Genomic DNA, 12,610 nt, shown 5'->3' with positions numbered 1-12,610 from the left:
AATGTACCAATTTTCTTGCTACCACCGCTGCCAAAACAACCGTGTTGCTCTTAACCCTATTTTAATTCATCAAGTTTTTGGGAACAGATGCTACACGGAAAACCAGACTGCAGAAGTAAGCAACTGATTCTGCAGAAGTAGAAAGGAGATGACCTATACACACAGTGCTACCTCCCAAACAGGCAAATAAACTTTTATTTCACCTCACTTCATTGCTGGTGATGTGTAGAACAGAACACATAACATGGTGCTGTGTTGTCTTTGCCAAAGTGAAGAAAATACAGCTCAAGTTGGTACTGCAGCAAGAACTCATTCAAAACCCAAACTTGCATAGAAGATTACAGAAAGGACATGACAGACACAGGCAAGGAAGAATGTAGTAGGGGAAACTCACAGTTCTGCTGAAATGAGGAATCCTGGCTGTACAGAAATCATTGGGAACTTTGCCACTTACTCTAAGGGAGCCAGGTTTCACACCCATGCATTGGAGCATGGGTCTACTGAAGCAGGATGAGCTCTCATACTCACCTCCACAAGTTCCTGCAAAAGCAGACAAGAAGGGATGGCAGTAGGATCCCATATGCAGAATCTAGCAAGGCCTGCTAGGAGGTGACCAGTCTTTTTGCACAGAAGAACAAGTTCTACTTTATTTTTTACCTAAGTAAGAGTATTACAGCTCCAAGAGCAGTGCCTTCTTCTCAGAAAATACCAGATACTGTTGAAACTCATCACCCAGCCTCTGAAACACAGTTCCCTGATTACTTCTCAGACAGGTCCTCCAGAAACAAATGACAGTTCTACAAAACCACATGCTTAATAAATGCTTTGAAATATTACGGTCTGTACAACACATTGCACTGTTTTTCAGTGATCTGTCACTTAGTGCCATACACATGATAATGGGGAAAAAAAGTAAAAAAAGAAGGGGGAGAGGAAGAAGAAATAGAGAAATCAATAGCTGTAGGCAAATTCCTACACTCCTACAAATGCCAGCTTAGGAAGAGGCTTTAAACACAGTAACTGCCCTCTCTCAGAGGATTTAAGGGCATGAAATGCATCATTAAAAGGCAAACATACAAATTATAGAAAGAACTATTTAAGGCATGTGAGAAATAAGACTGTGTCTCTAATGCATTTGTGTGTGAAAGAAGTTATATGTCTCATTGGTAATAAGACAGCAAAAATCCAAAGCTTAAATATCTAGATCATCAAAAAGAATAATCAAAAAGCTCCAGATTATTGGTAACAAAAATAAACAGATATCCTATGTTTTGGGAAATAGAGACTGATAAAGCAAAAGAGCAATACTGAAAATTGCTAATCCTCCAGGTAGCCTAACACCAACATGCAACTTCTTGAAAGCTGAGAAAATAAAAGTCTGTTGTGAATGTGATTTAAAGTCACTCCCTATACAGAAGTGTCTAGCCCAGCTGTGACATTTTTAGGTGGAGCTCAAGTTGCAAAAAAAGCTAAAACATCTACCAATTCTATCTAAGTTACCTCAATGCACAGAGAGCAGACATATTTCACATATTGAGCTTGACAGCAGGTCAGTGCAGTTAGACCCAAATAAAATTTATTTTCACCAGGAAGCAAGTACATGCTATTGCACTTGCCCACACAACTAGCTGGAGTAACAACCCATTAACATGCAGGTTTTGCAAGATAAAACTAGAAACTGATGAAGAATGGATGGATGTGCGACAATTTCATCAGAACTTGGGGGTTTGATATTACGGACTATTTTCATTCAGAACTGGTTGACTAAAACCAAACAGGCTTAAATCTGTGGTCACCTCCTGAATAGCAGGAGAGGCTTTCACTACAAAAGCATCAGAAAAGCCCTAAGCAGTGTTCAGTGCTGACCTGTGCTGTAGGAAAGAAGCAGCAGTTCTTCCTTTTGGGCTGTGTACAACTGCTAGGAGTTAGTGAGGGACAATGAAGTGCAACAGACTGGTTTTCAGGCTCAGTTTTCACCAAGACTCTCAAAAAGCAAAACAAACTTTCCTTTTGAATAATCACAGAGAATACTGTAAACCTTGTTTGTTTCAGAGTCCCCTATGAAAACAGCACATGCCTGAACTCCGGAGCCAGAAAATGGTCAAAAAAATAACAAGCTCAAGAAATGTAGCTACGTCATCCCACATCTCTGGAAAAAAAGTGGGAAGAATTATTTAGTGGCTTTGGAGGCTGAATTTTGCCTCCAGTGCAGTAAGTTGCATAATTCCCACTAGTATAAGTTGCTGCTGAGTCAGTCCCAGAACACAGAGAAATTGCTGCTCCCAGTGAGATAACTAAAATGCCCATTGAGACAATCCCCCAAAAAATTTAAAAACAAAACAAAAATCAAAAAACAAACAAACAAAAGTCAAACCAAAAGAAAAAAAAACAAACAAACAAAGGGAGAAGACAAGTGAGGCTATGACAAAAATCCATATATATATATATATTTTACAGGAGAAGGAAGAAAGCCACATAAAGGAATTATCAGAAGTAACAGGAGATTGAGAAAGCATTAGCAAACTAAACACTACTAAATCACCCAAATTATAAATCTAAGTAAATATTCTATATCACCATTAATAGTATTTCCCAATGAGCACAGTTATCTTTGAATAGGTTCCCTGTAAGAAGTCCCTTGCAAAGCCTAACAAGGCATTGTATACATACCACTTTTTTCCTAATATTCTTAGAACACAATGGCAAGTCAGAAAAAAACATATTAAGAAAGAATTTGCCTAAAAAAGAAGTTGAAGTTTAGGGATTCTAGTGACCAATCCATGAAGTTTGAATCTAATTTTGCTTTGGTCTTGTGATTCCACAACAAATTCAGACAATCTTAAAGTAAGGGCTGGGATCGTGTTAATTTCTTGATGACAAGGATGCTTCTTTTTTTTTTTTGGCACAGCCACAAAATGTAGATCATTGTCTAGGCTTCTACCTTCCCCTGGCTGAGCAGATAATATCAGGCTGTCTTTCTTTCCCATGTCACTGGCCTGTAGTCAGTGTGAAGGAGAATCCCAAATCACACCTGCCTATACTATAAATGCAGCTACATGGCTGTGGTGGCTCCGAGGACAGGGGCAATAGATCCTTGAACAAGCCATCACCACCCCTCAGCAGCAAGCTCTCTTAACCCTTTTCCTTCCCAGGAAATCCTTTAGAGTTTTCTAACTCTCTACCACACTAGGGAAGTAAGAACTAGGGAATGTTCTTTGTTATGAGTCTATTCATTTCTCTGCCTCCCTCAACCACCTACATTTCCATTTTGAAAACTTTTGGACTGACCACTTTGAGATAATATCTATAGGTACCTTTTTAGGCTAAGGTATCTCTATGGGGCCCATATGAAAAGGAAAAAGGCTACAGGATGTATATTTGATTGAAATATTAAACATCACTTATTAAACAAATGTTTACATTTAAAATTATGCTTCTTATTAATCTAGAATTAATGCTGTCTGATGAATTATTACCTTGGCTTTCTCAGACAAGTTACAGAAGCAATTTAAGTTCATGATACTTTAATGATGAAGATATCTAGTTATGAAAACAGTGAATTTCAACTACATGAGCAGAGCCCACACAGATAGCTGCAGTGTTTATTGTGACTATTTATAAGAAAGCAAATCAGCAACCTCAAATTCTGCTTCTCCTACTCCCAAACATTCAAGATTTCTGAACAAAATTTTACCCACACACACTTCCATATGCAGAATTTTGTCCCAATTGTCTCACCTTTCAGACAATGCCTTGAAGATCTTCTTGTCCTTTTATCAACCAGGTGAATTTTAGATGGCAATCACGACAGACGAAGAAATCCAATGGATTAATAATGCATTGCCTTCCATGACAACAGCAGAGCCCTGCACACCTCAGGTTGTCATTACATGAGTCACTCAGCGCTCCTCGCTCAATTCAGCAGCAGATGGGAGGAAGGAACTATGCACTGCACTGAGGCCTTCTGAAAGATGCTCTCATTTTTAGGAAACCTGTGTACTTCTGCACAGAAGTTTATAGAAAAGACTTCCTAGCCTACGTAAACTCCTTTTGTCTTCACTGGGGCTTTAGGCAAGCAAAGACATTTCTCTGATGGAATGGGAGTCATTAAATAAAAAAAACCAAAACACTAAAACATAAACTGAAAATCACAACAACAACAACAAAAGCACCCCAAAAGTACCCATCATGAAATCTCACAAAAGGATAGTACTAGGAGCGACAGCATGCAAATACTTCAAAGAACATAAAAACACATAAATATACTCACAGCTATATTCTAGCCCAGAAATATGTAAAATGACTCCTGAGATTTTGCAGATGCAAAACCAAAAGAAAATGTACATTTGCTTCTGCCTTCTCCTATAAAATGCACAGAATTGCTGTAGTCACATGGTTTTAAGGCAATACAGAAGATTTTTTTTTTCCAGAGGCACTTTATCCTCCTGAACAGAGCCCAGACACCACCTTTTATCAAATACAAGACTACTCAGGTGCTCTAACATATTTTCTGAAGACACCTGCACAAATAGCTGCTGACTGCCACTCCCTAAAAAGGAATGTCATCCACCATTGATGCTGGGAAAAAACATTTGCACACACTGTAAAACACCATTTTCATGCATAGGAGAGCTTAACAGGCATTCCTAATGTGAACAAAGGGCTAGAAAATTTCAGCTGTGCCACAGAAGAATGTCTCTCAATTTGGATTAATTCAAGAATCAAATCTGAAGTGAATTAGAGTTGAACTATTCTGCAATAGAGCTAGTACACTCTAAAACGGAACTTTTAAGGATGTTCATCTTCTTTTGATACCTCACCAATCTTCTGGTTAACTAACTTGAGAAAGCTTTAGTCCATCTAGATCAGCAGCAAATGAAGGAGTATTTTCTCTTTTAAAATATGGACATAAAGTATGGGATTTAAAGCAGGTACACAAGATGACTGGCCTACAAGGGACTTGGTATGTTTTTTACCAATTTAACAACAATATATAGCCATAGCGGTTCTGCCATCTCCTCTCTGCCTTTATACTTGAATGCATCATACTTGGATGATTTTTATAGACTAAGCCAGATGCAAAAGAACAAAGAAATAACAGTTCTCTTCCACAGGAAAAAAAAATAGTTTTACCAACACTCAGCATACTGCCAGGGAGCTGTGTACAAAACAAAGCAGATTTCACTTTTGAACCTACTCTTGCTTTTTAAACCTTCTCAAATGCTCTGCTTTTGACAGCTGCAATTAACTGCAACAGTTAGACACTGAAGCCCTAAAGCATTCTCTTTTGCGCACTCTGCTTAGCCACATACAGCTTCATGAACCTCTGTCATAAACAACTTTGTGAAACCTTTCATTGCCTTGACTGATGGTGAGCTGATGGTCTCCTGCAGGCACTTACGATGGTCAGAGCAATGTCCCTCCCACTTGGGCATCACCATCCTTGTCTCACCCTATCAGTAAGTCAAGATAATTCCATATTGCCACAAGCAGAAAAATACAGAGCCGATATCAACAGCTTTCCTTAATTAATCATAGCATACAATCAAGAGACTTAGGAAGCTAACTTCCCACCCTCAATGCATTTGTGCTTGTAGCAGTGTCACCATGCAATGTTTTCCATGCAAAAGATGACAAAGCTGCACAGTATTGAAGGATGAGGCCACAGAGAGGCTGAATGACAAAGTCTGTATTCCAGCATTCCTTCTTCAGATAATCCAGCCTGCATGGTAACAGGCCAGGCCAGAGGAGCTTCTCAGAACCTAAGACACTCATAGTATACCAAACAGCACCACGTGGCATCAAGGAGATAAGTGGAGCAGGAAGACTGCAAACCTTGTGTGACCAGTCCTACCAGGCAGACCTGCGGGCACGAACGGACTGCCAAGTGTCTATCATGGTGCACCTGAACCTATACAAATGCACATGTCAGTAAATAAACAAGTGAAAACAGTCTAGCTTCACCTCCTGAGTAAGTGTTACTCTTACCCGAGAATAAACTCTCCTTTTCTAGATGGGCGCCCATTTTTCCATTCCCTTATGCGTTTTCTCTGGTGAAACTCGGGCAACTTGTGCTGACAACTTCTTCTGAGACACCAAACCACCGTGGTAAGAGCAGCTATAGCTGTTCTGCTATACAGCGTTCCAGCTGGGGCACCGCGTGCGTTCCCGAATCGGAGTAAAACAAACAGCCTGAATTAAGAGCAGCTGCCGCCGACTACGAGCCGTGCGGCCGGGCTGAGCTCCCACTCCTTCCCTCAGTTCACCCCGCCGCTCCCTCTCCTCGGGCGCCCCCGAGGCCGCGGCGGCCGCCCGGAGCTTGGCCGGCGCGCAGGCCGCGGGTGGCCCCGCCGCCCCCGCCACCGGGCCCGCGCCCCGCCGGAGCCGCCCCGGGACGGAACCCACTGCCGCCCGCGCCGCGGGGAGCGAGCGACCCTCAAGTGAGGCCGAGCACCAGGTCCGGGACGCGGCGCCTGCCCGCCGCCCGGGACTCACCTTGCCATCGGCGCCAAAAGGGAGGGACTCCTCCTCCTCCGCCGGCGGCTGCAGCGCCCTGTCGCGGTGGGCGTCCGCCGCGCTGGGGGCTGCCACGGCTCCCTGGGGCTGGTAGTCGGGGTAGGGGTTGGCGAAAGCCCGCTCCTCCATCTCCGCTTCACCGCCCAGCTGCAGCTTCAGCCTCTTGGACATGCTCTCTCCCATCTCAGCCGGCCCCCGGCCCGCCTCCCCGCACGGCGAGCCGGCGGGGACACACTCCGCCCCGCAGAGCGGCGGCTTTGCAGCAACGCGAGCGCTGCGGCCGCCCCCGGCTACAGCTGCCCCCGGCTACAGCGGCCGTCCCGCGGGCGCTGGGGCTGGGTCAGGAGGGCGGCTGCGGTGATAGGGTCTGCGGCCGCGGGCACATCGGGGCCGCTCCAGGGCGGAGGCGCCGCCGCCCCGACCCCGAGCCACCGAAGCCCAACTTTGGAAGGCTAAAGGGAAAGCTGCGACGCCGCGGCTCTGCTCGAGTGCCCGTCAGCTGAGGCGGGGGAGCAGCGAGCGCGGCGGCATCACAGCCTGTACAGGGGCAGAGCGCGGCCGGGCCCCCCCGCGGGAAGCGGTAGCCCGCCCGCCGGCGCAGGCTGGGTGGCACGGCCGCAAAGCTCGTTCCAGCGCCTCATCCTCCCGCGCCGGGGCGTCAGTGCCTCGGGCTGCTGCTGCTGCCGCCGGCCGCACGCCGGGCGGCGGAGCGGGGCTGCCGCCGGCTCCTCCCGTCCGTCCCCCCGCGGCGGGGGCGAGCCGCCACCCGGCGCATCTCAGAGGAGCGGCAGCAGCAGCAGGAGGGGCACGGACAGCCCCAGGAGCAGGCAGTACGGCACCAGCTCCTTCGCCCGTCTCATCCGCAGTCGCCGCCGGGCCGCGCTCATCCGCCTGCAGCCCCCGCGCCCGGCGCACCGGTCCCCGGCCAGCCCCGGCGGGAGGGAGGGACGCGGACCTCGGCTACCGCCCGGCGGGGACGGCACAGCCGGCGGCGACCGCCCCTCAGCCGGCGAGAGGAGGCAGCTCCCCGGGGAGAAGGGGGGTGGTCTTCTTCCCTCGGCCCGCCCCCGGGCTGTAACGTTGTCCTGGCCGTGCTCCCCGTTCTGCCGACGGGGAGCCCGCTCCAACAAGCCAAAACATACTAGAAAAACAGCCCGAAGCCCCTCCGAAAGGCATCAGAAAACCTCACAGCCCTGGAGGGGGCTGGCAGCGGTGGGTGGGGAAGGCCCTCAACGATCGGCGGTGGCGGCTGGACGTGAGGGTGGGATCGCATCCCACCTGGGGAGGGGCAGCGTCTGGGTACCGTGTGAATCGCACGTTTGTGTCTCGGATCCAGTCTTGGAGAGGGGGGGCGGCTGAATGCCAGGGCACAGTGTCACTATAAATTTAGCCCGTTGTCTTATGACACCTCCACTTTAAGCTAGGAGAAGAGCTCCAGATGAGAGGGCACTGTACAGTCATCGAGGATAAATCTTTTCTATTCACAAATAAATGGTACGTGCTGTCAATATAGTCATCGCCGTCAGGAATTGATACTGCGTACTGAAACATCGTTGTGTAGAGTGAGCCGGCAGAAAGCCTGCAATCTGGCCAAACGCTGCACGCAGCATTGTGTAAAAATACAGGCACAGGAGACCTCATTATCCCATTAAATATTTATTCCCAACTATGCCATTCCTTTTTGCCAGTAATTGTAGGTCAGACGGACCATCAAGCATTAATTCAATAACTGGGCACTGTGCAGACTTACTGATCTTTAGTTTTATGCATTGGATAATTTTATTGCTATCAAAATACATATTCAGTACGTAAGATTAAATATAGGTGACATCTGTCCTGGCACTGGCTTCAGTTTACAGTTGTTTGTAGCAATATACATGTGAATAAATGGGACATGTCTATCATCTTGTCACAGGATGTGAATTCAAATTAATACTTGCTTCATTTTATTTATTTTTATAAATTAAGCTGATGACAAAGCAGAAATTCCAAGCAACCTGTCTGACAAGAAGTACCTTGTATTTGCTCTGGAAGTGAATATAACTGGTCACTTAAAAATTTGAGTAATCTATAAAATATCCTCTTCTGTGATAATTAAAAAAATCACTTTATGCATCATGTATTATTTAATGGGTAAGTCTTTTGTGCTGTATTGCAGTGCCTGAAAAGGTAATGCAGAACCTTTTTTAAAATATCTCTTGCCTCTGAGTAAATACTTCAAATAACATCTTTTCATCTAGAATGGTTTCCTACCTTTCATGGAGACTGGCTGCATCACCACAAGTAATGGCATTCCCATAACAAAGATCAGAGTTAAGCCTTTAATAGGAGTGTGTGTGGTTTCTGTTTCCTTACACTTTCTACTCTTCTTGAATCAAAATGATGGAAATATAAAAGGATCATACCAATTGGTACCTGCTCAAGGCCTACAGGTAAGGAGAGAAGGTGCTCCCTGGTACCTTGCAAGAGCAGGTTCTTCCCTTCTTCTTGAGCTGTGAGTTTGGGGGTTGCTGGGTTGGCATCTCTTCCCTTTTGCATCATCACACTGTTTGATTTGCATCATTGCACGCTGCTGTGTTTAACACCCTGTTTTCTGGAGCACTTATTTCATGTTCACTGTTCTTCACATTTGTTGCAATGTGGTATGTTTAGTTTCAAGTATACAAAGCCTTCTTTTGTTCTTAGCAGGTGGGATAAAGTTCAAAAGACTTTCAGGCTTCTTTTCAGGGAGTGTTTTTTTGTTTTGCTATTTTACTTTTGATGCATATAGAGCTCTCACAGCCTAAATGGGAATCATGGATGAAGGAAGTGGAAAAAGGTTGGGCTGAGTGAAGCATCAACCTGTAACATAAGTTTTAAGCAATAAAAAATTCACATCTCTCATCTCCAGCAGTATGAAGTAGGAGGCTTTGCCTACTGAAATCGTAATTACATTTGTGCTTTCATCCAGAAAATGTCTAAATGCTACTGAAAGCACTGAGCCCTCACCCTTGCTTCACCACCCCAGCTAAGCATGCCTGTAACCTGCCTTCTGCAGCATTGGCAAATATACAGCCCTGTAGCAAGCTGAAAGCTGTCCTTTTCCTTTCTGTGATGTAGGTAAAATCCAACTAATGTCTAAACAAAGCCTGATTCTTAGTTAGAAATCAGTTTCTTCATGTAAATAATGAAAGTTTTTGCTTATCAGATCAATGGGCTATTGATTCTTTACACAAGAGGAAATCATAAACCCTTCTCTTATGGCCTTTCCTTCTCTCCAATCCTCTTCACATCCTGAGCATTCTGATACTCTGCTCATCATGAGACTAGTGCCATTTTTTTAAATAGTAAAATAAAGTATCTGTTACATTTTCAGTCAGGACTAAAAAACAAAATCCAGATACCTAAATCATTTGTGATGCTGTGCTTTCCTATGCATTTTGCTGCTTGATTCCCAGCATGCGTTGTAAATTAACCTAAAAAACAAGGTGGGAAAGAGCATTGTATATCACAGAGCCAACCTTCTGATGACTAGCACGCAGCTGCCCTTCCCACTACACTCTGTGGGAGCAACACCATGATGCAGTGTTATGTGGCTTGTGGAATGAGTGTGAGCAACCATCAGGAATCTCCATAGCTCTAGCTGTGACATGTTCAATGGTTCTTTCAGCATCTGCAATCATTACAGTATAATAGTTCTCATTTATTTTCATGCACAAGGGCTCCACGTATGTGCAAGCAACAGCTTCATCCATGCTTTGCTTTGTGGAGACAGGATGATGAGTATATGACTTCAGCACCCATGCCGAAGTGCTTTCTAAATTCTGGGAAACCATTGTAGCAGCTGGCATTAATCTTATTTTATTTCTGATTGTAGAGATCCAGGTGAAATTAACTGAGAGAAGCAAGAGCTTCAGGAATGGACCCTGATGTGATACATAATGGAGAACAGGGCTGTGCACTGCTTTATTTAAAAGCAGTGTGTGGAAAAACAAGATATGGCAATTTCTCAGCTAGTGTCAAGTAGGACAGCAGATCACTGCTGCAAATCAGGGGTCATACTTTTATTGAACATAAATATAGTCTGTCATACTCTCATACAAAACTTTTGCTTTTTCTCTGGTCATCTCTTCAGGCTGCACTCTGTCTATGGTGTATCCTTTGTGCTCTGCAGCAAACCTTTTACTTCCTTGATCACTACCATAGACCTGTAGTAGCCTATAAGAAAGGATTTCTTAATTCCTTCTTCACCTCCCTTTATCTGCACTTCCTAGTTTCTTTTTACCTCCACCACTGTATAAGAATATATTCTGCTACTAAATTATTTAAAGCTGTTTAGGTCTAATAAGCTATGGGGGGTTGCTGCTTGTAAAAAATATGATATTATAAATAAAATCTGCAGGATTAGGTTTTGCATTTTAATTGCAAAGGACTTGCAGGCTTTGGATCAAATTCAGTTCTGTGTTCAGTAATGCAACGTAAGAGTCAACTGGTCTGTGTGAGACATTATTATGTTGTTATCAGTAGCAACAAATTTCTCTGGCTGCTTTAAATAACTGATCTCTATTATTGTATAATTTTGCTATTTAAGATCTCAGAGATTCCTGTGAATCTAAAAAGACACTTTGCTATTCAACCACAAAAAGATTTCTCTAATATAGTTGTCTTCTTATTTACTTTTCTTGTCTTTCATTTTGTAGCATAAAGAACAGTGTCATGAAGTCTGCTGCACTTCTGTGCTGATGACTGCCTGCTAATAACTGATAAGCCAGAACAGCAGCTCTTGCACTTCAGCTTGTTTTTAAAGAATGGATTTTGTTACAATCAAACATTTATGTTCCTTATCCCCTTATTGCCAGTGGTTTTTGATTTGCACATCCTGAGCAATACAGCTAATGCTGAAATCATGCAAAGATGTCTGTAAATATTCTTAGAGTCCTTACCATCTATGATGAAAATGGAGTTTGTTGCTATTAAAATGTACCCTTTATAATCATTTGCCTAATGTTCAATTATAAAAGGAGTTATTTCCAAACTTGACAAGCTAGTAGAAAACAAATGTAATCCTCCTGAAGCATGAGGAAAGAGGTGAAAGATGTTAGAATAGCTATGGCTGGCCTGTATCAATAAAAAGGAGCAACAAAACAAGTGTTGGACAAGAGGATTCTTCTGCCTAAGGAAGCTGTTGCAAGCTGGACATCTTATTTCTTCTGATATTCTTTGAATGACTCAATGTCAGGGGCTTAAAAAGCAGCCCTAGTCACTATCTTGAGGTTAGGATAGGTGAAAGACTCAGGCCAGGTCAGGGCTGTTCCTGACATCTTTGCTTGAGCAGGTTTTAAAAAACACCACCAAGAACAGGCAGCCATCTCTGCTGTTGCTCTCTTGATCAAATGATATCCTGTGTCAAACTTGAAAGTCCTCTGCTGCAGTTCCAGACTATGTAGAGAAGTGTTTACACTGTTATTCATGCCTCTGTTGCCTTGCTAAGGAATCAAAACTAGCACAAGTACAGCTGCCCTCAGCACAGTGTTGGTATGTGGATCATAGTGCAAGGTGTGTGAAATGGGCTCCATGTCTGAACAACACTCTTCTCTTTCCCCCTGCTTCCTGCCTCACCTTCTCCTTTTTGGTATAGCAGATCCCTTTTTTATCCTTGTGGAAACAGCATGGGGAGCTGGTGTGTTTTTACTGAAGAGCAGTGGTGACTAAGGGAGTCATGGCCCCTTATTACCATTGCCTAATGCAATCTTGCTCACACATTATACAATGGAGTCATGGGTACAAGGATGTGCAGCACATCCATCCCAGCTCCTCTCAGTCAGTGCAGGGCTTCATCTGCCCCTGTGAGGTGTACATTAACACCATTAGCATTGTTCTTCCCATAATTTCTACATTTGGAGGCTAGGCAGAAGAAGAGACAGAAAGAGGAACAGATCCACTTTTTCCATTAGTCATTGAAATGGTCTGTGTTAGCCAAAAGCCTGTGCCTGGATGATCTTATATTTTTAATTCTTCTTGGTTGTCAAGTTCTGATTTGCATCTTTAAAAAAAACACGTTGTTTCAGAAAGCATGAGGAAAAAGGTCAGATTTCCAAAAATGTAGGTGACTAGG

General features: G+C 44.1%; 1 protein-coding gene across 2 annotated transcripts in view; it reads right to left on the bottom strand.

Annotated features, from left to right (window-relative positions):
• The window catches only part of LANCL2 (LanC like glutathione S-transferase 2), a 32,849-nt gene extending 25,667 nt beyond the window's left edge, over positions 1 to 7,182 (bottom strand). The window contains exon 1 of one of the 2 annotated variants that reach the window (XM_053953389.1): positions 6,496 to 7,182. In XM_053953389.1, coding sequence (XP_053809364.1) covers positions 6,496 to 6,699 — 204 coding nt within the window. In that variant the 5' untranslated portion in view covers positions 6,700 to 7,182. Of the gene's footprint in view, positions 1 to 5,988; positions 6,072 to 6,495 lie in introns of those variants that run through there. The other variant, XM_053953399.1, reaches the window with a different exon arrangement.
• Between the last annotated feature and the right edge of the window lie 5,428 nt (positions 7,183 to 12,610).

The sequence above is a fragment of the Vidua chalybeata genome, chromosome 1, assembly GCF_026979565.1.
Source record: "Vidua chalybeata isolate OUT-0048 chromosome 1, bVidCha1 merged haplotype, whole genome shotgun sequence".
Classification (NCBI taxonomy): Eukaryota; Metazoa; Chordata; class Aves; order Passeriformes; family Viduidae; genus Vidua; species Vidua chalybeata.
This window is presented reverse-complemented; position numbering and strand designations above follow the sequence as displayed.